The sequence below is a fragment of the Mastacembelus armatus genome, chromosome 11 (assembly GCF_900324485.2).
Source record: "Mastacembelus armatus chromosome 11, fMasArm1.2, whole genome shotgun sequence".
In the NCBI taxonomy this organism is placed as follows: domain Eukaryota; kingdom Metazoa; phylum Chordata; class Actinopteri; order Synbranchiformes; family Mastacembelidae; genus Mastacembelus; species Mastacembelus armatus.
Window position 1 is genome coordinate 20,303,484 of NC_046643.1, and position 27,353 is coordinate 20,330,836.

Genomic DNA, 27,353 nt, shown 5'->3' on the forward strand with positions numbered 1-27,353 from the left:
AAAAACAATACTCCTCTTCCCTCCACTGTGTGGCAGAAATCTCACCAATACCTCCAGAACCAACTCAATACTGCTGCAGGGAAGTATGTTTTCATGCACTTTGGATGAACTGACTCTTTAATTTAAAGAAACAAAGTGAACCACTGAGCTGCAGACGCTCTTAAATGTTCTCTAGTGTCACAAGTTTGAACCCTTGTCCCTGTTCAACGGTGACATAACACTGCCCACCAGGTAAAAGATGGTTACTACCAACACCTCACCGGCTGTGTTGTCACACTCCTCCGCTGTGGCTCAGTGGGAGTAGGCAGGGCAGGATATTTTTAGACCACAGTGGCTGGCACACTCACACAAAATGAACCAGCCACTTTTACCACTCCACACAAACACAACAACAGGACCTCTGAAAGGTAGTTAAGGGCCAGAGGTCTGCGGTGCCACCCACAACTAACATTTCCCCACATTTGGCTGGTGGTTGTGTTTATTTCCCACGCGGGTGAACATATGGTTGGGTTGGTGTTTGGTCTATGGCTGTCAGGTTGGTTTATGCAGCCCAGAGGCAGCTTTACTGATCAGGACGTCTTCTAAGGCTCAGCAGTGTAGAGACGATGAAGCTCATAAGCCCTTCTTGTAGCAGCAGCTGCACAGGAGCTTATTTCGCTCGTGTCCTGCCAGGATTCGGCAGCAGAGTTCACATTTACCGTCCAGAAGGGACATCAGACCAAGAAGTTGTTTAATGACTTTGTCTCACACCAAACTACATTCAGTTTTTGCACGATTATAGGTGAAACTCTACAGGTAACACAACAATAACTTAGCAACCCGTAACTTCTGCTTTTGTTTGCACTGTGCTCCCACTTCAGATATTTTTCAGCCGATTCCTGCCTGCTACTGCATCACAGTCTCCGAAGTTTAGTGATGTCGCTGCACAGGTCTGGGGGTCGGGTTTTGGAGCTTCTACACTTGTTATCTCTTGAGGTTTTCGTCACTCTGGTTAGAAAGCGGACAGAGCCTGTACTGTATGCTTAACCAATGATCTTTGGTTCGAAGGGGACAATATAAGCAAAAGCTTTTAAAGCCAACAAAACAGGAAAATGCAGATGGGGGGGAAGCACATGAGTCTGGATATTAGCTGGGATTTTTGTGTCTTATCTGCCAAAACAAACCAAAGTCGTCTTCTGGTGTGAGAGAGTTTCAGTTCAGGAAAAGGTAGAAATAAAAGGCCTGATGATGGAGGGGGTGCAGAGGAGGAAGATCAGGAGGGTGGTGTTCATCGCTGCCGGGTTAGGATAATGAGGTGGTGGTGGAGGGTCAAAGGGAGGGAAGGGTTTCACACGTGTCTTTGCAAACTCGGTTGGCCCCCCTCTGGCCTGAACGTCTCCTTTCCCCGAAGAACCGAGGTCAAATCCAGGAATGTCAGCAGGTGGCCCACCCTTCTTCATTCGTTCGTTTGTTCTCCGTCCGTTTGTCTGTCCCTCTCACTTTCTTTCTCAGCCGTCCGCCCGTCCGTCCACGTTTCTCTGCGGGTCACTGAAGGTCTCGGTCCTCTAGGTACCGGTACTCAAAAGTGAAACCTTCCTTCTTCCGCTGGCCCCATTTCTCGTAGTCAAAGTAAATGTACGTTCCCTGAAAGAACAGCATAAAAGATAAACAAATAAAACTAAAGCAATGACAGCTGACACCTCGTTCTCCTTTGGATTTTGCAGAACCATCATGTTGATAACTTTCAACTGAAATCACCTTAAATCATCCTCACAAATAATGCTCATGTTTTTTTTAATGCATTGTTAAAATATGTTCTACTAAAAGAAAAAAGGAGAAATAATATTTATGGGGTAAATACTCCTTTTGTCTCACACTGCACTCAAATCTTACTACAGCAGCAAACCTTCGTTCAGATTAATTTTTAGTAAATAAGATGAAATATATATTTAAAATAAAATACTGTATGATCCTTCAATCACTTCGCAGACTTTCTCCACACGAGGTTAAAGATGTGAAGCTGACCTGCTCAAACTCATCAGTAATGGTCTTGGGTTCTTCGTGCCTCTGAAACCACATCATGTATTTTGTGTGGAACCTCCACGACTGCTTCTTCAGGGCTTTGGCTGCCAGATACTGGGCCTTAGTGCCCTGCAGAGGGAAGGAGGGGCAGGACAGCGAGGACAGAGGAGAAAGGAAAATGCAGAGAGGAGGAAATGAGGAAGAGATCAGGGTTTAATCAGCTGAAACATAACACGGTGACATTTTTGATATATTTCACTTTGACTGCACTTTACATCTGTCCTGCTGAATTAACAAACATTAGTTTGACTCATTAACATGGACGTAAAACTCACAACTGTATGAAAATAACGTCACGTAGCATCAGTCAGGCAGTTACGTACACAACATACCTCCAGGTAGTAAAAGATGAAGAAGAGGGTTTCTGTGGAAAGTCTCTGGTAAAACTCTACAGTGTCAGAGTGGGGGGGTGGCACCTGGTGGTGGAAAGGCAGGGTGGGGCACGGGTTCCTCATCAGGTACTGCCTGTAATATCGACACAGAGGGAGTCTGTTAGTGGGAAAATGTAAAACGTGTGTGTGTGTGTTCTTGTTTTAAACACAAAATAAGAAGAAATCCCTGCAGGGTCCGTGTGTCTGCGTTTGTGTGTAGAATAAAACTCAACAGGTACTGTGGGACAAGAGGGTTTGAGTGTTTGGATTTAAATGTCAATAGTACCTGTGTGGGCAGGCTGCACTGCAGATACATAACCAGCATAATGTGCTCTCTAATTGTGGCTGCTGCGTGTCTGTGCGACGCCACGTTACAGCATACAGACGTGTATGAAGACACTAAATACATGGTCAACGCAGTAATTTGATTTTCATTATGCCTCCTGTTAAAATGTCACATTATTCCTGACTTTAATAAAAACCTGAGTCATGTTCATTATGGCTGTAATGATTCTGTTGTGACAGAATGTTAAATGTGCTAAAACAGCATGAGGAGACAAAAAAATGGATCTTATGCAAATAAGTCGGTGTTTATGCTATATATTGTGATTTTATTGAAATATTTGTTACAACACATGATCAGATTCTCAGCCAGTTTTAAAGCTGATGTAATAGTTTTATAATCACAAAATGTCTTTTCAGCTGCAGCAGCTGTTTCCAGAGCTGCAGCTGTAAAAAGCCACAGTCCACGACCTGCTCAGCAGCAAACAGCAGACAGCAGACGGACACAGGCAGAGACGAGCTGGTGAACATATTGGAGCATTTAGCAGCTAAAGAGCCAGAGATTTGCCTCAGGAGGTGGTGGAGACCAAACCCAGAGCTCAAACTGAGGGAACACTGGGCTGAGACTCAGCAGATGCCAAATAAATGATAGTGCTTGTTAACATTTCCTCCACTTAAAGGTGATAATATATTAATGTTTTCTCCTGGGGCCAAAAAAATCTGTTAATATTCTTTTCTACTCAAAATAAAACTCGATAAATTCTTATTTTTCTCTACTAAAAGCCTGACAGAGGCCTGTACTGCTGGGAGTTTCTAAAATGTCTTGGCAATGATGAGAAATAATGTGCAGAGGACTTTTTGATTCAGTTAATTCAAAAATAAATTGTTATTTCTCTTTAGTTTAAACTCGATATTTTTAGAAACTGACGGCCTTGGTACTCGTACTGTCCGTGCTGAGTCTGTGCAAGAAGCAGCAGCAGGAAAAAAATCATCTCACTGCACCTGATCCTCTCGGAGTCGGACGGGTGGGGCATGTGCGTCCACGCCGCCTCCTCCATGGCCTGTTGGTACAGCTGTTCTTTGGACAGAGGAACCGGCCCCAGCGGGCAGACCCCCAACGAGGGGGGGATGCTGACCTCTGACAGCGAGGGCTGGGGTGCTGACGGGGGCCCCGAGGGGGACGTAGTGCTGCCGGGGAAGATGTCTGTGGAGAGAGAGGTGACAGAGTCACATTGTGGAGGAGAAAGGAAGGAAACTGAGGATGGAGGGGAGTGAGAGAGGATGTGCGGAAAAGGGAGAGATCCAGAAAGAGAAGTTGAGTCAGGGATGATAATATCAGCAGTTTTTGTTCAGAGGAGGCAGAGAGTGGGAGGTGAGATGACATTTTGTTCCATTAAACTACAGCTTTTCTATTCCTGCTCTGTGGCAAGCCTCTATCTCCTCTTATTAAGGTGTGTGTGTGTGTGTGTGTGTGTGTGTGTGTGTGTTACCTGGGGTGAGGTGCAGGGAGGCCACGTCTCCCTCCATCCCTGAGCTAAGTGCTGCTCGCTCAGCCATGGACTTCAGGCTGCTCAGAGGCTCCTGGGGCTGATGAGGACAGACGAGGAGACTCATGGGAAAACAGATTCGTCCAGATGTGTGCGCGCGGTTATCGTACCTGCCCCTACGGAGGAACTCGAGTCCCCGCGCCAGCGATGATGTTATAATAGAAATCATTTCCAGCTTCACTTTTTGGGCTGTTTGTTTTCTTTGCTCGTGTCCCCTCCCTACAAAGATGCTTTGTGACGTAATATCTGAGAAACAGTCCTTTCATGGTTTGGTCTAGACCCATTAGTATCAGTAAGGGGAAATCTAAGTCCCACAGTACACCGTGATGTTTCTGATAATGGTGTGTTTCCATCTTTGTGTCAAAAGTTTCCCATTTGTCCACACACACAACAAAACAAAACAAATGTGGTGGGAAAGTGCCTCATATTCGGCAATGAATCAACACAGAGCCTTCGACTGTCATTTGCATCGAACACTTATCGTAGGGAAATAAAACATGAGGCCTGATCATCATATGTTTTATGTTTCTGTGGTGGTATCGGTGAAATCTGACTCTATTCATCAAGCCAGCGCTGTAGGTGTCTACGGCAGGAAGCAAATCTCTGCAGCCACGTTTCCACAGGTTTGGAGGCACTGGAGCGTTTCATTTGGTCATGTCACGAGCTTTCTGAGTAATTAAGCTTTAAACTTAAATATATGCTGCTGATTTCAGAATGTGTTACCAAAATCTGAAATAAGTTTTCTTTATCTGCAAACAAATGGTAAAAATGAGAAAACCATGATCCCCTTGGATTTCACTGTTGAATTATTGAAATTATAGTGGCAGACAGAGTTTTTTATGGTGGCTCTGTACAAATTATTAATCTGTGGAGATTTGGGGAATTAAATACGACTCCTTTTTAAGATTCACACAAACATCAAATCGAATCAAAAAATTTTTTAAAAAGCCTTCACTGGTAAAACCAAAGTGTGATGGATTGTCTGTGTGCATGTTTTCACATTCTCACCTTGATGCTGTCGGAGGACTGTGAGTAAGACAACGGCCCGTTCGCAGTTTTGGCCTCGCTGTAGGAGGCTGGTGACGGAGAGCTGGACGACAAACTCATGGAGCCCAGTAAACTGGAACCAGTGTCTTTACTGGAGAGAGGGAGAGAGGGGGAGAAATGACCAGATAGAAATAAAAGACAAAAACTGTTCCCATAGATTTAGACGCCTGGGAAAATCCGCTCCACCATACTCACGGCTGATTGGCTGTAGAGGTCAAGGATGAGGGTTGGCTGCTTTGTGATTGGCTGGCACTGTTGAGGTTGGAGTCTGTTGTGCTGTCTGCTACCACAGAACTGTAACCTGCAACACAAAGCAGTAAAACAGTGTAGCTGTGTCTGTAACGGTGCCTTCTTTATAGGGGTGACTCTCGGCCTTGTCTTAAGATCTCCTGGTGTTCAGATACTCACTAGTGCTACCATTCTGCTTCTGTTGGCTCGGGGGTCGGACAGACAGCGATGAGTTCCCTCCCACCATTCCACTCCCTGCTGATCCTGAGCTGCCTCCGTTGCTCCCGATGACTCCCACTCCACTACCTGGAGCTAAACTTCCTACTGGGCTTGGTGAGACCAGGGAAGATCCCTGCACCCCTGACTGACTGGAGCCCAAACCCAGAATCCCAGAGCCAATGCTACCCATGCCTGGTGCGGCGCCCAGCAGACCTCCCGTCGAGGATGTCGGCCCGCCGACTGCAATACTTCCACTGCCGATGGCGCCCACTGTGCTGTTGGTCGCTGTGGTGCTGACACCACCCAGCGAGCCCGGCAGGCCGGAGCCCACCGTACCTGAGGCAGCTGCCTGAGCGTAGGGTGCTGGAGTGGAGCTGGACAGGAGGCCTGTCATGGCGCTCAGGGATGCCGGCATCCCTGACAAGCCAAGCCCCCCAGACATCGGGCTAGTGGTGATGGAGCTGGACATGCCACCTTTCCCCAGTGAGAGGCCCAGGCTGAGGCCCAGGCTGTTGGAAGTCGGGGTCGGCCCCAAAGGAACATGCGGCTGGGGGTTTGAAGTAAGAAGCCCCTGGTTGATGACATTGGGAGGAGAAGAGGCAGAGGAGGTGGGGTGGCTGTTGCTGGAGGTGCTGGAGTTGGTGACAGGGGCGGAGGAGGAGGAGCTCGCTGAGTTTTTGGCCTGCTGTTGCTGCGCTGACGGGTGCACCAGCTGCTGGGTGGCGTTGCTGTAGCTGCCAGCGGGCGAGTTGGAGAGGAGACTCCCCAAGTTGCCGTGATGACTGTTGCCCCCAGAGCCGCTGCTTCCTCCCCCAGCGATAGTCGCCATAGAAACCAGTGAGGATGAGTTGAGTCCCGAGACAGAGGAGGAAGAGGATGAGGAGGAGGAGGAGGAGGAGGAGGAGGAGGAGGAGGAAGATGATAATGAGGAACAAGGGTTCCCATTCTTCACAGGTGACTGGGAAAGAAACAGAACATTACTAATTAGTTTATGTGGATGAACCAATTAAACTGTTAATTTAAGGTCAGAGGTCTGGAAATGCAGGACTGAGGATTTTATAACCAACATTACTGCCAACAGCAGGCTGCAAAAAATATTCAAGACCTCTGTAAATGAAATTAAATCTTTAAAGCATTAATTAAGGAAAACATGATAATAATTCAACTGATGAATACTTATATTTATCAATCTAAAGTTTTTGCTTACTGATGTTCAGTCACTGTCCGTCAAATAGAACAAAACTAAAAAATATGTTGATGTAAAGGAGAGAAAAGTGACAAAATATAACCTGGTTAGAAACTGGAAATGATCTTCATTCATAACGAACCTCATAAAACTGTATCAAACCTGCTCATAAACAGTCGCTTTATCTATCCACCAATTAGTGAAGCAACTTTAAAACCAGCAGCATGACTTTGCTCAGATTTTACTGGACCTTTCTGTCTTCCTGATGCAGATGTGGCTTTGAAATGATAAAGAGACAATGAGCAGCATCAGCCTTCAGTCTCTTCAGACTCACCTGACTAACTTCACTGTCTGTTGAACGTCCTCTCTTCTTGTCGTCCTCTGAGTTCTCCTGAAAAACACAGAGACAGAGAAACATCAACTGAATGAAAAAATGAAAAAAAAAAAACAAAACACCAAAGCTGGACATCAGTCTGAAGTTACCCATCACTGTAGATTTAGCATTCGTTAATAAAGAAATGGAAATAACACACAGATAGAATGGATTCCACACAAAAAGAACCCCACAGATGTCAGTGAAAAGAGGCTGGTTTCTACAACAGGACAACAGTCTGAAGCGGACCCTTAAAATCCACAATGAATTACTTCAAGAAACACCTGCTTAAGTTTTTGGAGCAGCCTCCTGACTTAAACAGAACTGAAAATCTGTGGATTGATCTTAAACCTGCTGCGATCTGCAGGAAAATTCATGAATTAAGCACAGAAAGACTGTTAGTTACAAGGCGCTCACACTCTGAGATATGTGCCAAAGAAGGACGTACTAAATGCTGATTTAGTAGGGTGCCCAACACAAAAGCAATTATTAAAAAAAATATATTAAAGTTTGCCCATGGGTGGTCAAACCTCTGCATACAACTGTAAAAATGCTTGTGAAATATTTTTTATTGTGAATAGTTTTCTTTTATTAAAAGGCTGTGGCCTTGCTGACTGGCGCTCAGCTCCTGTAAAGTGAAATCACAGCTATTTCCAGAAACCTTCCGTGCATAATTAAAAGTTAAACTACAGACCGAACTTCACATATCCCAGGAAATAATGCAGCGTACCGCACATCCCGGCCTTTCATATAGCCTCATGTCAGCAGCATTTAACAGTGCACGCCTTCTATTCAGACAGAGACCTATAATAACAACTCTCACTACATACTGTATGTGGGCGGAGAGGATGAACACATGATATAATGGCAATACAGCAGAACAAAAACAGCAGATGGCAGGGCACTACAATAGCAGTAATAGCAGATACAAAGGCAATTATGTTTATATTTTAGATACTGGCCTGACTTGACTTGAAGTGAGTGTAACAATAGATTTAATGTTTAAAATGTCACATATTACACCGTTATAACCATTAGAGATCAAGTAATGGGTCAATGGAGAGGTAATAACCTGGGAAATTGTTCGTATTTGGTGGAAATAGAGTGTGTCTGACTGATTTTAAGACACAAAGTGCGACTGATGATATGTATAAAAAGCCTGAATGACGAGGAAAAGAAACCAGCGGAGCCCAAATTGCTCGTATTGTTTTGTAGTTTCACAAAAAACTGTAGTCCAATTCTGAGTCTTTTACACTCACACATCGTCTCTTCCAGACATCAAAATAAATTTGATGACCACTGACAGAAACGAAAATATTCCTAACACATTCTGAACATGACAAGCAAAATAGAAGCTCTGTGATTAAAGCTAAAGTTTTCATACTGTAGTGCAAGTGGCAGGTGAAGGGGGGATGGGTGAAGATGAGGTGGTGGAGGTGGGTGTGCTGCTGGAGTGCTGGAAGATCTCGTCCTCTAGGTGCGAGTGTCCCGGTGGTGAAGTGGCAACCAGAGACTGAGCTGCAGGGAGAGAGAAGAGGACAGTTCGGCAGTGAGTAACGCCCACAGCGAGTGAAAAACACTGTTAGATGCTTCACAGTACTAAGTGCTACTTCTCCTGTAAGTTTAATTTCCTGTACAACTCAGGACGAGGACACTAATCCTTGTCAGCATCATCTGAGCTGAGGACACATATAAGCCACACGCTGTGTGAGTCTCTTTCTTCATGTAAATGTGCTCGATTTGTAGTTGTTCTTTTGCAGAGGCCACGACAAAGTCAATGTGAAATTCAAAAAACTAAACTTTTCTGAAGCATTTTTAATTTAAGTGTTAAATTCCTCATGGCCAAGAAATGGTGGGATTTTGTTTTGGGTCTACCTGCACGATTACTGTTACTAGTAGGTTGTTGTCAAACTAGATTGATTTCAGCTCCTTCTTAACTTACGGATATCCTCCAGGTCCAGGTCGTCATATAGAAACTCATTCTCCTCAAAGTCTGGATCCTGCGACGAGTCCAGATAGTACTCCACATCATCCTGTAGAGAAAGGTAACGGGTCAACTTACATGAGACCTTGTAAAGAAATGTATTTAATAGTTTATGAGGCTAGAAAAGGTGACAGCGGTTTAACATTTATAAACCACACAATGATGATATATAATGATGCAGAATCAATCAGATGCATCTGTGTGTTCAGAGAAAGTCAAAAAACAGAAACTGTTTTATTATTATTTTATTTTAAACACATGAACAAACCTTGATCTTCCTGATGGCTTCCACCTGCACGGAGTCGTTGTCCAGCATCCTCAGGATCGTCTCCAGCATCCGGATGTGGTGCCGATGCTTCTCAATGAACTTCTTTAGCTCCTCAATCCGGTCCTGCTTCTGTGCAGCACGAACCAGACATGGAAAAACAGGGTGAATTGAAATGAACATAATCACTGAAAGAGCAAAGAACTGAATAGGGTACAGCTCCACTTTTCAATATTTAATTCTCCTCCATATTTAATTCACCTATTTTGTATTTCTTTTTTTCCCCCCTTAAATCTATATTTGCAAAGGTGATTTAAACAAACATATCTGGACAGGATATATAAATAAAAGAATGAGAACAGGAGCAGAGCACATATCAGCTGGATCTCCAGCTGCACGGATGTCATTATAAAAACACAGAAGCTGTTAAAACACTTTAGACATAACCTGTTTTGCTGCCAGTCTACAACCTGACTGGAGGCAGCAGAGCGGAACATATATTTTCATCTCGGTCCATATTAATGCTGCGGCAGCACATGCAACAACTTTCTGTGCTGACAAGCTGTTTCCAAAATGTACTGAGCTATGAGAAAAGGAATAAAACGTCTCATGTCACATTTAAAGATTTTATTTAAATATTTTTAAACTCTTGGGACTATAGAGCAAAACCAAGGCAGACGGGCAAACACATCTGTCCAGGTCAGACTGATTTCTACACTAAAGTATGATCCAGACTGAGCGTTCACCAACCAGCTGTGTGTTCAACCAACTAACTGCGTTTTAAAGTAAACAAATAATTAAACTGCTCAAATAAAAAAACAAAAACAAAAAAAAAAACACTGGATCAGCTAAAAGCCGCCTCGGGAAAAACCTCCCCTCACCACATCATTTATAAAACACGTTCAAGTGCAAAACAGCTTTAGTCTTTTATTCACGGCTGGTGAAAAGCCCTTGAAACATCAGCAAAGAATTGTTTGTGCTTGTATACGCTATACGTTGGTTTTACCCATAAACCTGTGCGGCTCTGGTCTGTATCCACTGTTACTTTATTGCATTGGTGAAGCTTGAGCTTAAGAAAACGATAGTTGTGTTTTAAGGAATAAAATAAACAACTAATCACAGAAGCCACATCGGTTTCAAGGCTGTGACCACAGATTACAGACGTGGTCTATAAAATGTCGGCAATGATTTCCCACAGCCCGGGACACACGGTCACATGACCCGTTTTATTTGTTCAGAACCCAAATTCATTCATTTTACTATCAAATATGGCAAAACAAGATCTAATCCTCATATTTGTGGAGCTGGAACAGGAAATCGTTTGTTTATTTTACTAATTTACAGTACTAGTCCTTTTTCAGTTAGTTTAGTTTTCCATTCAGGCAGAAGAGGAACTGGGAAGAAACATTTACAGTGAAGAGGTCGATTAAAAGGGAAGGAAGTTTGTTTTTCAACCAAATAAACTATAAAATATTAAGGCTGTGTCATTCATATTGTCTTTCAATATTCCCCAAATAAAACTCTTCTGTAGTTGATTCTGTTTGCAGAAAGTACAGAACATGGACACAACCTTCTAGTGAGTAAACTCACTCAAACACTCAAATAAAATCAAACCATTTTTCATGTTTGTTCACCATATGTCTTCTCTGCGGCCAATCACAGCCCACGGGATGCACAGCTGAAGTTACACAAAACCTGTGGTCAAGGTTTCGTACATGTGCTCTGGCCTGGAACAGGCAACGCCTCAGTTGTTTGGATGAATTGTTTTTTTAAAACCAAACAGTCGAAGGCATTTCAACATTGTCACCTCAGTAAATCTCCAGCCAGTGCAGCGGACGACCCTCTGTGACAGACGACATTTTGGGCCCCTCAGTGGGTCATTTTGGAGTTAGTGAGAAATCTCAGAGCAGAAACTCATCAACACTTCAATGATCTCCACAGAGAAACACGGTCCTACGCTTCTGGCTTGCTATGCTGACTGCATCAGTGACAGACAGAAATAAACCCCTCTGGGTCTCGTTTAGAAAAGGTCCTTTGTGCAAGTTTCATGCTCAGAATCAAATATGAGCCAGTTTTGGAGGGAGTGAAGCCAAACGAAGGGAACAGCACGGACACTGAGTTGGCAGTTTATTACTGAACATCATCAGCCTCATACAGGAAGGAGTTATTGCAGGACTGCTGTAGTCGCACACAAAAAAAAAAAGACATAACCAGAATGCATTAACAACTGTACCCAGGACCTGTTCTCGTGTTTTTTACAAATGTCTGCCCTGTTATTAACAATAACGCCACAGAGTGTTATTCTATAGATGAGGCTCCTGGAGAGACTTGAAGGAGAGAAGCGATCAGCAGGGTTATTCTCGTCAGGACAGAGGCAGAAGATAGATGGAAGATATTTCATCTGACCTCTCTGCCACAGAGGAAAGAGGGAGAGAAAGGAGGAGACAGGAAGTGCTGTGAGGCTGAGGGCCGACTGACCGGACCAGCAGGAAAACTGAACCAAGAAAATAACAAACAAAGCAGAGAGGGGGACAGACTGACCTCCTTGTCTCCTTTCTTTTTTCTCGTCTGGACCGACAGAGACTCCACTTCACTTTCAAACTGCTCCACCTGCATGTTCAGCGTGTATATCGTATTCTGGGGAGAAAAAAGTCAAGTTCGTTCATCCGACGTTTATTTGTTCTGAGCATCAGCTGGTCTTGTTTCAGGGTAAAGTGGGTTTGACACAGTTTGTTTGGCAGCTTTTTCTGACGTAATGAAGGAAATTACCTGCAAATCATGATAGAAATCATCCCTAACATGCACTATTTGATGTTTTATTTCTCAATTTTGACAAATCGCTCACCGTAAGCCACATGCCGACCTCCTCCTTCTCCCTCTGAGCTGGATCCACCTTCTGGGCCAGGCCGAGGCCTTCTTTCGAGTACGCTTTCGTCTTGGTTTCTCTTTCCACTATCTTGAACCGCTCCATTTGCTGCAGATACACAGGCAAACAGAACGAAAACAAATATTGTGAAAGGCAATGAGCAATGTGCCGGGGTTGAACATATTGAATATTTAACATATTTAATTCTTTATTAGGTGCCCACAAATAATCTACTGCAATTCAATGAATAAGGCCTAAAAAGTAAAGTAAAGTAAAGAATATTTCAGCCTCATCAAACCGCAGCAGTCATTTAACATCCAGTCTGTTTCCAGGGCCTTAAAGACCCTAAGGAGTGAGGCCATAGACTGTAACAGAAATGTAAGTGTGTCTCTGTCTCTGCAGATTTTAAAGATCCTATTTTTTTTAAATTTTGTTTCTAGCCAACCCCGTCTGCTTCCTGCAGGGCTTTGGTGACTGAACATGTAATTTCAGGTTAACCAACAAAACCACAGGAAAACTTAAAGAGCAGCTTGGGGCTACAAACCAACTCATTAAGATCAGAAGGGCTTTGGAGAGTCGCTCTCATGGTGAGAGCAGGTGGCTCACATTCAGTCCATATCAAACACCCCCTCTCACCTGACAGGTGTAAGATATCGGACCAGCTTCCCTGTCACGATTTGTTATTGATCCTGAGTTTCTGTAGTCAATGTCTTGTTTATTTTAGCCATGGTGGCTACCGCTGCTAGTGCTAACTATTAATGTTTTCTTCACCTGTTCTTCCTGTGCGACTATTACCTTAATGAGTGAGCAGTTAGAAGGACAGCCTAAAGGCTTTTTATATTCTAATGAATATTTTCATTTGGATCTGTGTTTTTATGCTCACTTTTAATTGGCCATTTGGAGCTCGTGTCCATCCAGTGTAAAGATACTACTGCAGAGTTTTATCCTTAACACAGTGAAGTTAGTGCTCTCATTTAACACACTAGAAGGTTTAGTTAAAACCATGTAAAGCATTTTAGATTGTTTGGGCTCAGATAAACAACCAGCAGGGACTCAGAGCAGAAACTAATTTCTCCTCCAGGCACCTGGGTCTGGACTTTATGTGTTCACTGAAACACTTAAGGTAAGATCCCTTTGAGTTTGTTCTATTTTAAAGACACATGAGAAATAAGGTTCACGCAGATGCAGTTGGAGATGTAGAAAAAACTTCCACAACTTTCGTTTGAGACTGAGGAAATCCAGCAGGAATAAATCTGTCCGGGACAAACTGAGTATACAGAAGGGAAGCAGAGTGATAAAGCTCATTTGGTCCTTCTTTATGACAAAGCTGTTTCTTCTGATTTGACTTTTACTATCAACAGAAACAGAAAAGGTGAAACTGCAGTTGTTCAGTTAAGAATCACTGAATTGTTTATATTGCACAGATCGATTCTGCAGTTTTCAAAGTCAAAACCCGAACAAAATAAAATATCACCATCATCAGTGACTGGACCATTACTGGAACTCAAATACTGCATGATGTGTCCATGACAGAGCTGTGTGATTTCCCTGCTGCTACATTTTCCAGTTTGTTTCAGAATAAATGTGTTGGGCTTCAGATATTTGCACCTGGAGTTTTTTCCTTCTTTTTAAAAAGGATTTTTAAGAGTTTCCAGTGTTCAAAACAAACACAATCCTCCTGAGTAAACACGGGTCCTGGAGGGAGTGTTATAATGAACGTGGTGTGTCCTACCTCCCCTCTCTCTTCAGTTCCTACTCACCGTTTCTATGAGCTTGCGGTTCTCTACTAGCTGCCTTTTGTCTTTGATCTCGTTGGATGCCACCCACGTCTTGATCTGGTCTCGAAGACGCTGAGGGACCAGAGGAAGAAGGAGAGGGGAGAAACAGAGCGGAGGAGGGACAGAGAGAAGCACAGATGCATTAGTGAACTCTGAGATACATGCAGAGACTAGTCGTCAGCTGTCATGGATGGTGAACTTCATGCAGCAAACAGGCTTGGCTTGGAGTCTGGTCCTCATGGTAACATCACGATGAGGCACAAACACTGCTTCCAGCTGACCTTGATGATATCTAATACTCCACGGGCAAACATGTACACACACACACACTGACGTACACACACCTCTGCCTGTGGGCAGGTTAAACCACTTCACACCTGTCAAGGATCTCCTCCATTTTCAGTTTCCAAAAAGACAAAACATAAATGTAATGTCTGGATCTGACAGTCACATTGTGCACAGTGTGAGACATGACCAGTTTACACACTGAAGTAAACAGCCTAAGAACATAAGTGTGATTTTAACGCTGTGTACGGCTGTGAGGTCCAACTCCACCCAAAAAGATTTCTGAAGCACACAGTGTTGATCTAACGAGTGTATCATCTCCATGATGATCCCATCGCTGGCCCCGACTTCTCCATTTGCACATCGATCCACTATGAATCTTTTCGGTTTTGTGATGTCAGAACCAGTTTTCTCAGTAACAGCCTGCAGGTGGTTTAGAAAGCCGTTAACGCGGGGCGACTTTCAGTGGGGGAGTTTCTCTGAATCTCACCAGGTTTCCATAAACTCTGGTAGATCACAGGACGTGTGAAAACAAGCCATACGCTGCTGTAGTGAGGCTGATGTTTACATCTGCGAAGAAACCTTTCTGAGACGCCTGCCTAGTTTGGTGTGTTGACATTTTTTAGGTGCTTTCCCAGTGTGCTCGACAGACAGACACTTTATTCAACTGATGTTGTTGCTCTGGCACTAAAGGTTTGCAGGTTTATTGACTCCAGACATTCCCATAAAGACACATGTGCCCTTTAATTGTCCACAGGCGTCAGAATAGACACAGACAATACATAGGACAAGACCACAGCACTGCTCCAAAACCAGATTCAAATCCTTTCTTGTTTAATTACTTATTTAGTTTAAGCTCCGACAAGAGTTCAGTACCTCTGGGGCATGTGATTCTTATTTGTGTTTACCTGTAGCTTTTTAATCTCTTTCTTGAGGTCTGCTTCATATTTCTCCTTCTGGTTTGCATTGGCTGCATTGTGAAGCTGCAGAGAGAGAAAGAAAGAAACAGGCGATGAGGGAAAATGTGATAAACCAAATATTAACACCTGAGTACTAAAATATGGCACATTGCATGGGATTAAAATAAATAACATAGATATTCATAAATTTTCTTCCTGTTTGAATGGAAATGTAGCAGCTTCTCTTACAAGATTTTAATCATTTTAAATTATTGGTTGTAAATGTTGTTGACGATCCGAGAAATTATTCAGGTGTAAAAAAAGAGAAATTTTGTATTTCTTGCCAAACGAGCTTCAAAAATTACAGAACAAGACAAAAGAAAAACAGGCACTGATCGTTAAAATGATTGGGCCTAAGCAAAACATAATCCATGAACCGGCAGTGTAAATAATAATCTGCTGCAGTCCCGATGACAATCCTTTACCTTTTGCCAAATGTCTTCGAACTGCTCCACTCCCTCCGCTACTTTTTTCAGACATCGATCTATTTCACCTGGAAAGAGAAACCAGAGCAACACGTGTTTAGAGAAACAAGGAAAATCTGCTACTCATGAAAAAATGAAAATAAAAGTAAAAACACACAGAAACATTAACTAACTCTTAGAAGCTTGTTCCATCAGGGACAGGACTGCAGGATTTACACCAGTCCAGAAAATTCACATAATATAATAATTAACCCCAGTAACTTCCTTGAGTTTAAACATGCATTTAATTTAGTGATTAATAGAACACAGTAAAAAGAAATACCTCATGTTTGGGAATTGATTTAAGGATTAAAAAGCAATTAAATATTAAAATAAATAATTAACCCAATATTTTGGGCCCTACAGTCTATGTTCTTATCCTGGTAACTGCGGGAGAACCTGCTTTTAAAAACAGGCCACTGAAGTACTTGCTTTATCAGCACATACAGAGAAACACACCATACAACAGCAGGGCTTTTACAAATTGTGTTTGACATCTCATGAAATATGCATATAGTAAAAGGTACATTATGCGACTGAGCAAGAGGTGACACACACAGTAATGTCCCTCATGTAAACGCCACATAATGCCACAATCTTAAAACTGCAGCTCCATAAATAGGGTATGATGGATGGTGGAGGAGTCAAAACAGATTAGGGAGTGACAGGAAGGGACAAACATGTCTAGATTTAGGCTTTGTTATCACCATCATGTCCCAGATTCATGTTTCCCTCCGCTGGGTGACACAGATTAGTTGTTTATTATTAAATATAAACAGGAAAAAGCTCATTTTATTGTATTTTTTTATCATTTCTGGTCTGGATCACGTCACGGCTTTTATTTTTTTCCCCATTTAAATGCAACAGAGGTGTAGGTTTTAATACGTGCAGTGTGAAGAGGAGAACAACACATGAGATGTAACCATAAAGCTAAAGCAACTTTTAACTGATCCATAAATAAGCAGAAAACTATCAATACAATCAATATATCAAATGCTGTTTTTAAGCCTCTTAGACTAGAAGAGTACTTTAAACTGAATTTCTCTGAAAGTTGCTCTGAAGAAACAAAACATCTGACCTTTGAAAAAAAGGACATTGAGCTGTGAGAACCTGGGACTTTTCAGTATTTTACAGATTAAAGAACTAACTATTAAGGGCATCTGATCAAAACATGATTCACCATCACATGGCTCCATCTGAGCAGTAAAAATCCAACAATGTTATTGTTGTAAGTCACGATCATCCGCCAGGAAAAACCTCTGTCATCATAAACATGTGCATATTTGATGGGAAAATATGGAGGGTAAGCAAGTTCTGCACATAAACGTCACATCTGCAACTTGTTATGGCGTGCGTTTCTCCCAGGTTGCAATTCTGCTATTTCCAACAGTAGCGTGAAGTCATGATGATGTTCATTTGACTCAGTCACAGTCTGCACACAATCGTCAGTTTGTTTCTGTCAGCAACTGTGCATGAAAGGACAGAAAGCTCAGAAGAACAGCTGCTGAAAGGCGACAGATGCACTCGACAGCAGAGTCTGACCAACGTATCACAGGACTGATATTATCAGATATATCACTATCAGCATAAAAGCAAACAGACAAGCAAAACTACACTGGAGTAAATCGATGTTTTCTGGGCACATCCAACTGGCATGAGGCCCCACGGTGATCCTGCAACCTGCTCAAGAGATTATGCTTCTCAGCTGGCCAGGAACCACCTAGAGATCCCACTGGGGGAGCTGGAAAATGCTGCTGGGAGAGAAAAGACTGAACTAACTTCTTATTTCGATGCTCACTAGAAAGGAGTCAAATTAGTGTTTGCTGTGATCCCCCCCTTTTGCCACTTATCCTCGTACACTTGCACACACTTTCTACGGCTTTGCTGCAGGCATGCTGTTCCACCATCTTAGAAAAGCTGCCACAGTTCTTCTGTGGGTTCATGTTGTCTCTGCATGTGAACCCAGACTGACTCCATAATGCTGACATCAGGGCTCGGAGGGGGAGGGTTTGGTAGAAAATGGAAGGATGAAGTGACATGCAACTACATGACAGGATGAGGTTCCGCAGAACACTCAAGCTCCTGTTTCAAGACCCTGCAAAACCGTAAAAACAAGAACAGCCGCTTGTACCTCAGCTCTTAACATTTCTAACGCCATCTTATCGCTGATTACTAACGGAGAAACAAGAGGTGAAGTGGAAAGTCTTTAGCACAGAGAAAGTTGTGTGAAGGAACTTCAGCTTGAGTATGACCTTAAACAGCCTTGATGTTAAGATTCTGCTCGGGCTGAGCTATTTTTAGATGAAAGTCTACCTCCTCTGTAATAATACATTACAATTTGTCAGAGCTGAGTTGGTGCTTGTGCTCAGGCTTTTTTTCATGGAGATATTTAAGGGGGGGGGTACATGTGTGTGCTTAGCTTTTTAATGTGACAGCCATTGAGGAGGAGAAGTCACAGGAGTGCACGTGAAGAGACGAGTGATGCTGGCGGAGAATCATCAAGGTTGAATCCCGTCAAAAATGTGTTTTCAGCCTGCGGTGACAAGCGTCAGCCGAAAACAACATCAAAGCAGAGGAGGAGGAAAATGTCTGTGGGACAGAGCAGAGCCTCGAGGTTTCCTGCCTTCACGCAAAGGTCTGCATTGGGTTACAAAGCTTGATGTGGTGAGTGTTCAGCCTTGGACGGAGCACAGTGAGCTGCTCCAGCCAACATCTGCCTCACTGACACGGTCACCCTGTTTCAGTGTTTTACCATAAAATCACAGAGAACAGAAGGGGAGTCAGATCTGACCGCTCTCACTCTGTCTAAGCCTGAAACATGCTCTGCCGTCTGTTAACATGCAGGAAACTTTTGCACACGTCTGTCAACACACACAGATGCAAAGTTACACAAAGAGCCAGTGTCACATTTACCAAAACAGGAAAGAAAACGAGCCGTAATGGCTAAATGCTCCTGCTTTGGGGAATGCTCTTTCATTTTTCACTTTATTGTGCTGATTTGAAATAGATTTGATTTCTATTTTTCCTCATGAGTTGTCACTCAGTAAATTAGGGAGACAAAATGTTCAAAAACCGAGCCTGATACCCAAAAGGTCAGTGGTTCGATCCCTGGTCTGATCCCTGGTCTGGCAGAATTAATTCTCAAAACTTATTTAAATCAGTTGCTCGGGCCAGATGTGGTCAGACATAGACGAGTGTTTGAAATGAAAGTGCAAAGTCAGCACAGCCTCCTGAACCATAACAGCCACATTTAGCAATGTATAGTAAATGGGCTAAATCTACTGTGATCTGTAAAAGACTACTGACACCACTGAAAACCTGGTTTCTGTTCATTTCCAAGAAAACTGTGTATTTTTTTGTAAAGATTTAGAATAAAATTTAAAACCTACCGCATGAAACAACTTTTAGATAAAACACTTTCAATGAGATACAGTCTGATGGAGACGAAGAAAGAAAAGGACACAGAGACTGGAAACCAGCACATAAGGACAGTCAGGACGTAAGTGAGGACAGTCTGGACCAGGGCTCATTTTGTCTCTTCATGTCACAGACACCAGAGAAAGTACCAAGACTCAAACTCTCTCAGATGAATCTCTCATGTTTTAGGTATAGTTACAGGAAGTAAAAACAGATTTAACTTCCTCTAGCGCCAAAAACCTCTAACGGGGCAGGATGACAACTCTGTAAACAGGCTACTTGTGATTGCATGTGACTTTTGCTTAGGCGCCTCAGTTCTCCTTTAAACAAGCAGTGTGAAACTAAATGCAGAAATACACAAAAGTCTCAATAGACAGACCATGCAGTAGCCAAGCAGTCGTAGGTGTTTCTTTTCTTCTACTCAGAGGGACGAGATGGGTGGAGTTCAACACAAAGATGTCACCACGGGACTTCCCAATCACAGTAACATAACTTACATTGACTCTGAAATACTTGTGCCGCTCCCTGTATCAGAATTTGCAGCCAACCTCACACCCCTGGTGCCTGATCAGACCACAACAAATCCTAAAGCTCACCTGCATACGCACCCACACACACACACACAGCTCACCTTGAAGTTTCCTTTTATCGGCCATGACTGACGACTAGGATGATGTCTTCATGCCTTCTTTCACTGCAGAACACAAGACAATAAAAGTGTATTATTGCATCAGTTTATTTACTGGGACACTCCTCTGGTACGGTCTAATCTTTGGTGTAAAGCTGCAGAGCGGTGTGAGAAAGAAACCAGAAGAGACGAATACGAAAACAGAGAAAGATGGGAAACAGGGAGGGTTGGGGACAAAGGTGAAAAGGTGGAGACTTATTTTGTGGACGTACTTTCCCTGAACCTGCAGGCTAAATGTCTACATGGCCTAAGATGTTTTTCCATAACATTCAGAGAACAGGTTTGGACATGTTTCATTCAATGGCCCATTTCCTGCCTCTGTATAACATGCTTCAGTGTGTAGACACGTGGATTCAGCTGACCCTCAGGCCCTGATAAAACCTGATGTGCGTTAATATCTTGGAAGCCTGAACCTATAATTGATTAAATATTTATCGATCATGTGACATAATAAAATAAGAACCTTTTGATAATTTGACAAAGAGGAGTGCTCCATACATACATACTGAGTCATATTTAATTCTGAAATTTAAAATCATCATTAGATTATTGAAATATCCAGACAGAGAGCAGGGAGGAAACAGACCTTCATTCATCTGTTTAGTCCGTAGCAAAGCACAACACCACCAGAGCTTTATCACACTGTCCTGGTCCAATACAGGTGAAACACTATAAACCATGACACCATGCTTATACCCACAGTGGCAGACCTGCACAGAGCTAACTATGGCTGTAAGTACATCTTACAGAAGGCTGAGTGGTCAACAAATAACATTTGATCATTCATTTCTCAAAGGTTATCTTGTGTGTGATTCATGGCCTGACGTCTGCAGCAGACTACAGCGTGCAACGCTAAGCTCCGTGCACAAATGATGTGGTTTACTGTTTCCTTGCTGTCTCTCTGTAAACACGTAAATATAGATCTTTTCTGAAAGCGGTCAGCTCGACTTTTTCTTCCAGCATGCATCCGCTCCGCCAAGCAGCAGCTTAAGGTGGAATTTCACAGGCACGAGTGCTGCTGCGTGGATCGATGGCACACTAAATTAAAAAGCTGATCCTCTTAACTCAGAAAAGAACCAAACAAGATTGAATAAATTCACACTGAGCATGTTGGTTAATGAGGAAAGGGGGCACAGACATGCTTCTGAGGTGCAGGACAAAACGCCGTCTCAGCTTTAAGGCAGTGGGACAGTTATCGAGCTGCAGAAACCTGATGTTTATGACACAAACCCAGAGGAAAACTAACAGCTACAGATGAACCAATAAAAACAGCTCTGGAGACTTCTGCATCATCATCCTGCACCTGGAAATAGTATCAAGAGGTTCAAGAAGTTTAATTTTAGCCTTAATGTGGTTTGCTGACAATATAACCAACAAACAAATGTGTACAGACACTCTGACTCCAACTACAATCATATCCTCCAACAAACACACAAGGTAACTGTTTAATTTAATAAACTTGTTCTGACTGCATTTTAGGAAAATACCAGCAACTTTACTACAGGGCCTTCATTTATACCAATTACTTTAACATATGCGATAAGCTGGGGCTGAGCAATATCATTCTATACATTTATTACATTGAGTGCAAAGGAAACACATTGCACCAATAATAGTGAAAGTAATGTTTAAACTCCACATGGTGCCTTTTGGTTGGAGTCTCAGGAGGGAATGCTCAGTTTAACAAATACGAGGATTTTTAAAGTGCTAAACCATCATTTATTTTTAAATTCTTTTTGCTCGAATATTTATCCTTATTAGTCTCAGATGTGCAGTTGGATGTTAGTAGTGATAACAGAAGTGCGGAAAGCTGCTCTTCCAGTTTTCATAAAGCTTGGGCAGCGCCATTTTTGTAAAAGGTTTCTGTCCTGGGACTTTTTAACTGGCGTCAAACTGGTCTGACTGGCATCATGTCTATCAAGTCTAAAACTGGATTTACTATCTCTCTGCTTTTTTCTCCAGCTTTTATCAAACAGGGTATTGACTGAAAAGGCGACAGAGCTGCTGCTGCTGCGTTTGAACCGATGTTATATGATGCTTGTTAGTGAGCTCTGGCTGCTGGTGCTGCAGTTTGGGAGCAGACTCTGGTTTCTGTGTGCTGGGATGGTAACATTACTTTTACACAGGGTGGAAAAGGTTTGTTGTCATTCCTGTCACAGGTCGCCTGTATATTTTGCAACAAACTCTGCTGTTTATCCAGCTTTAGAAATCTGAATCACTTCCAAATCACTGATGTTGTGTGACCTCTCTCTGCCACCAATTCATCATCCTGTGAGGCTGTAAGACTTTCCACAGCTCATTTTTACATTTCCAATGATGTGCATGTGTTTTTTTCCCCCCATTTTGGCCAGACGTGTCAGTATGGAGCAGATGGTTGAGCCGTTTTATCGCCCAGTCCTATTATAACCTTTTTATTTTCTTTGTTTTTAAAAATTCATCTTGCAGTGTGAAATCTGGCTGCTAATGTGGCTAATGTAAACGTATTTTTCCTGTACGTGCAGTAGAAATGACCCTGAACTAAAAACACTAAACATTCCTAAAGACAGCTTCACATTTATTTCTGTGGAAGCTGTTGCTTTTCATTTTGTACAAACCTTTTTTCATTTTAAAAGACCTTGAGATATTTAGGCACACTGAGCGTGTACAGACGTCAGCAGGAGCAGCGTGAAATCCTGATGTCAGTGGAGAACTCACAATATGACACTACAGAACTGCACCAACACCATTTTTTAACTTGAAAACATAATGTCTCACAGTGGTGTAAATCATTTTACATGAATCTGTCAGTGTGCAGTCTAACCCAAAGCCCACTACGTGAGAATAAAGTCAGTTGAAAGTTTTAAGGTGCACCAGGGCCCAACTAGTGCTGCAGACTACTAACTCAACATTTTCAATGAAAAATAAAACCCCTTCATAAAGCTGGGGTTTATTGCAGGGTTTTAACTAGCTGACTCTAACAAACTGTCAGAAGCCGACATCCCATTGAAGACACAATACTGATAATCAAATCAACTGATAATCAAATCCAACTGATAATCAAATCCAACTGTCCAAGTATTTAAGACTGGAGTTCAGTTGGGATTCCTGAATTTGTAATTTCTCCTTAAATTTCCCCTCAGCTGTCACATAAAGCTAAAGAAATGCAAAAATATATAAATATATTAAAATGTGCTCATACATCCAGCTTCAATTGGACACTCCTGTCAGGGTGATTGATTACTTCACAATATACCACGAAGTAAAATATTACCTCAGGGTTATTTTTCCCATTTCTGACTTTAAAAAGGTAAAAAAGTAAATAAACTTGATTAAAACATTTTGAATGCACACAGACGCGCACACACAAACACACACGCACGTGTTGTCATTGCTCGTCAGGACTTGCCCTAACCTTACCCATAACCGCTACTTACCTAACGCTCACCTAACCTTTCACCAACCTTTCACCGATTCATCAATATAAAATGATCATGACGGTGATGACGAGATGTGTGCAAAGAGGATTTGGTTTCCCACATAGTGAGTAATACCAGGTGCACACACGTGCACAGTTTTCCTTTATGGTTTGAGATGATTAGTTTGTTTGCCTCCTCTTCACTTACAACCTGATATTATTTCACAGGTGATCAGAGTCCTGAACTAAACCTGACACCACAGTGTAGACACAACTCACCTGTATATTCTGTTTTTTTCTCAGCTCACCTGTATATTCTGAACTCACCTGTATATTCTGGTTTTGTCCCAGCTCACCTGTATATTCTGGTTTTGTCCCAGCTCACATGTATATTCTGGTTTTGTCCCAGCTCACCTGTATATTCTGGTTTTGTCCCAGCTCACCTGTATATTCTGGTTTTGTCTCAGCTCACCTGTATATTCTGAGCTCACCTGTATATTCTGGTTTTGTCCCAGCTCACCTGTATATTCTGGTTTTGTCTCAGCTCACCTGTATATTCTGAGCTCACCTGTATATTCTGGTTTTGTCCCAGCTCACCTGTATATTCTGGTTTTGTCTCAGCTCATCTGTATATTCTGAGCTCACCTGTATATTCTGGTTTTGTCCCAGTTCACCTTTTATATTCTGAACTCACCTGTATATTCTGGTTTTGTGTCAGCTCACCTGTATATTCTGGTTTTGTGTCAGCTCACCTGTATATTTTGGTTTTGTCCCAGCTCAACTGTATATTCTGGTTTTGTCCCAGTTCACCTGTATATTCTGGTTTTATCTCAGCTCAACTGTATATTCTGGTTTTGTCCCAGTTCACCTGTATATTCTGGTTTTATCTCAGCTCACCTTCTATATTCTGAGCTCACCTGTATATTTTGGTTTTGTCCCAGTTCACCTGTATATTCTGGTTTTATCTCAGCTCCCCTGTATATTTTGGTTTTGTCCCAGCTCACCTGTATATTCTGGTTTTGTCACAGTTGACCTGTATATTCTGGTTTTATCTCAGCTCACCTTCTATATTCTGAGCTCACCTGTATATTCTGGTTTTGTCACAGTTCACCTGTATATTCTGGTTTTATCTCAGCTCCCCTGTATATTTTGGTTTTGTCCCAGCTCACCTGTATATTCTGGTTTTGTCACAGTTGACCTGTATATTCTGGTTTTATCTCAGCTCACCTTCTATATTCTGAGCTCACCTGTATATTCTGGTTTTGTCACAGTTCACCTGTATATTCTGGTTTTATCTCAGCTCCCCTGTATATTTTGGTTTTGTCCCAGCTCACCTGTATATTCTGGTTTTGTCACAGTTGACCTGTATATTCTGGTTTTATCTCAGCTCACCTTCTATATTCTGAGCTCACCTGTATATTCTGGTTTTGTCACAGTTCACCTGTATATTCTGGTTTTATCTCAGCTCCCCTGTATATTTTGGTTTTGTCCCAGCTCACCTGTATATTCTGGTTTTGTCACAGTTGACCTGTATATTCTGGTTTTATCTCAGCTCACCTTCTATATTCTGAGCTCACCTGTATATTCTGGTTTTGTCACAGTTCACCTGTATATTCTGGTTTTATCTCAGCTCCCCTGTATATTTTGGTTTTGTCCCAGCTCACCTGTATATTCTGGTTTTGTCTCAGCTCACCTTTTATATTCCGAGCTCACCTGTATATTCTGGTTTTGTCCCAGGACGCTAATAAACACAACCTTATCTCGTGCGTTCATTTAACTACCAAACAGGTGCACACACCTGGAGACGGGCTCCCACGTTCAGATAACACACATGCACCGTGTCCAGCTGAGTCTGGACCATCTGAAGACACTTTTCTAGCTGCTTCCTCCGCTATTTTATAGTCAAACCTGAGTTCGGAACCAGCGGAACCAAAGAGCCAACCGAGATTCTGGGACCGGCGGACGAGCATTTGTTAGCCCGGGATGTTTACAAACAAAGCGGCAACCATTCGAGCCCAGAGCAGCCTGTAGGCACCATCATCCAGGCAGATCCACTTCGCAAAGTCCAAACTCCAGTATAGTAGGTGGGTTTTGGGCTCTAAAGCTCCGTGTTGTCCCGAGGAGCCGCAGCTCCCCCGGCTGCGCTGTCCGACGGGGAAGACACAATTTGGAAAGGGGAGAGAGAAAGGGGGGAGGCACAGAAATCCAGCACCTTTGGCTCTGAAACTTATTTACCTGGACTTTTCCGAGTCACGAGGTCTTTCCGTAGTCGCTGCACTCCGGTAAATCTTCCTTGGCCTAGTATAAAGGTTTATTTTCTGAAAATTCTGCAAAGTCTCCTCGCTAAACAATCACTCCGCACATCCAAGATGGCTACCAGGAACACCTCCTCCTCCGATGCCCTGTTGGACAGTAGTCCCGCCCACCTCTTCTGTGATTGGACCGCTGCGGTCGCTCCCGCACTTCTATTGGTTAAAGCCCGCTGTCCGTCAAGCGAGGTTGGTTTTTACTACTTCCTGTATAACTCGCTCAATGATTGGACAGTTTGGAGAGGTGAAAGGGTAAACTGAGTTCTGGTTTATGCCCATCTCACCGTTAATTCACACACACACACACACACACCCCTTTACGACTTTGTCGCAAAGACTTCTGGGAAATAGAGTTGCCTTTACAGCGAGCCAAAATATCAAAATTTGATTATTTCCATTTTATTTTTTATTTAAACATTTGTTAACGTGCCTAAAAACAACAGTCCTCACAATAACAGTTAGTGGTGGAAGTACATTTGTTCATGGCATGTATTGATCCATAATTTATATATTTGGCTTGATTTTGACTACTTTGTACCATTAACTCGTGTTTTAAAGCCTTTCTATTCATTTCAATGTGTTGTAGTATGAAAATCAATCAGCTGATTTCAAAACTCAAGCTGTGTGCTCCGGCTGCCAGATCGATCAATCGATCTACTATGGATGAAAATGGCCAGTTATTGATCAGAAGGCTTCACTGTGCTGGCGGCTGCTCTTCTGACACCCCTCATCTCTGTGGTTCCTGCAACTGTGTGTTCTCATTAAAGGCTCTAGAACCAGGAACAGCAATGGTGAGATCCAGCACCAATGTTGGGTCATCTGGCTGCTTGTCATTACATTTCATGATGATTTTATAATTGTTTATGTTTCAGGCTGTTCATAAGTCATTTGTTCAGTTGTCACTTAATGTGTATGTATTTATATGAAGTTCTATCTAAGGATGGCGTTTGCAAGAGAAGTCATATAATGATATAACTTTGGCTATTAATGTGGCAGTATGTGTACTTGCTATGTAATATAACTGACTATATTATAGAATCTGATGTTCAACAGCCATAATAAGGCAAAGTTTCAAATACCATCCATCAGGTTTTAATTATCCTATTACAGCAGTTTAACATATGTTGCATTACTCCTTTTTTCCACTGGGGAGTGCTGCAGTCCGAGCATGATATAAACTCAGTATACAACTTCCACATCAATGTGGCCATGTCAACAACTTAAATAAATATATAAATTAGATGAGATGCATGAACAAATACACTTTATCTCTCAATAATACATAACAGGAGTGCACACTCACAAAACAACATTCAGGGTGCAAATAAACTATAATACTGACTCAAAAATACAGCAAATATGATACATATTAATCATCAAAATGAAAACGATAGCCTGGGATCTGCAGAATATTTTTCCACAAATTCAAAAGTCTTGCTCTATTAAATGTTTGCAGGCATGAAAAATAAATCAACTTTTGTTCAAGTACATTAGAATTCACAATATATTGCATCTTCTAGTTAATATAATTTAATTGTTGAGGTAGAGCATAAAGTAACTTCACATAAATTCAATAACCAGTGAAAAAACTACCAACTGTAATACATTCAGAGTCAAAAACAGCAACCAT

At 42.3% G+C, this 27,353-nt stretch overlaps 1 protein-coding gene across 1 annotated transcript; it reads right to left on the reverse strand.

Annotated features, from left to right (window-relative positions):
- Positions 1–878: 878 nt before the first annotated feature.
- LOC113126847 (CCR4-NOT transcription complex subunit 3-like) lies at positions 879–25,799 on the reverse strand. Its single transcript, XM_026301037.1, has 19 exons — positions 25,650–25,799; positions 19,964–20,026; positions 15,877–15,944; positions 15,401–15,475; positions 14,190–14,279; positions 12,409–12,537; positions 12,105–12,200; positions 9,567–9,695; positions 9,257–9,347; positions 8,699–8,832; positions 7,276–7,332; positions 5,717–6,713; positions 5,504–5,609; positions 5,270–5,399; positions 4,205–4,301; positions 3,717–3,918; positions 2,394–2,526; positions 2,005–2,130; positions 879–1,623 (listed from the first exon to the last, which is right to left on the reverse strand). Exons 2-19 carry the CDS (start codon positions 19,986–19,988, stop codon positions 1,525–1,527), a joined length of 2,784 nt encoding a protein of 927 aa, XP_026156822.1. The 5' UTR covers positions 19,989–20,026; positions 25,650–25,799; the 3' UTR covers positions 879–1,524.
- Positions 25,800–27,353: the final 1,554 nt, after the last annotated feature.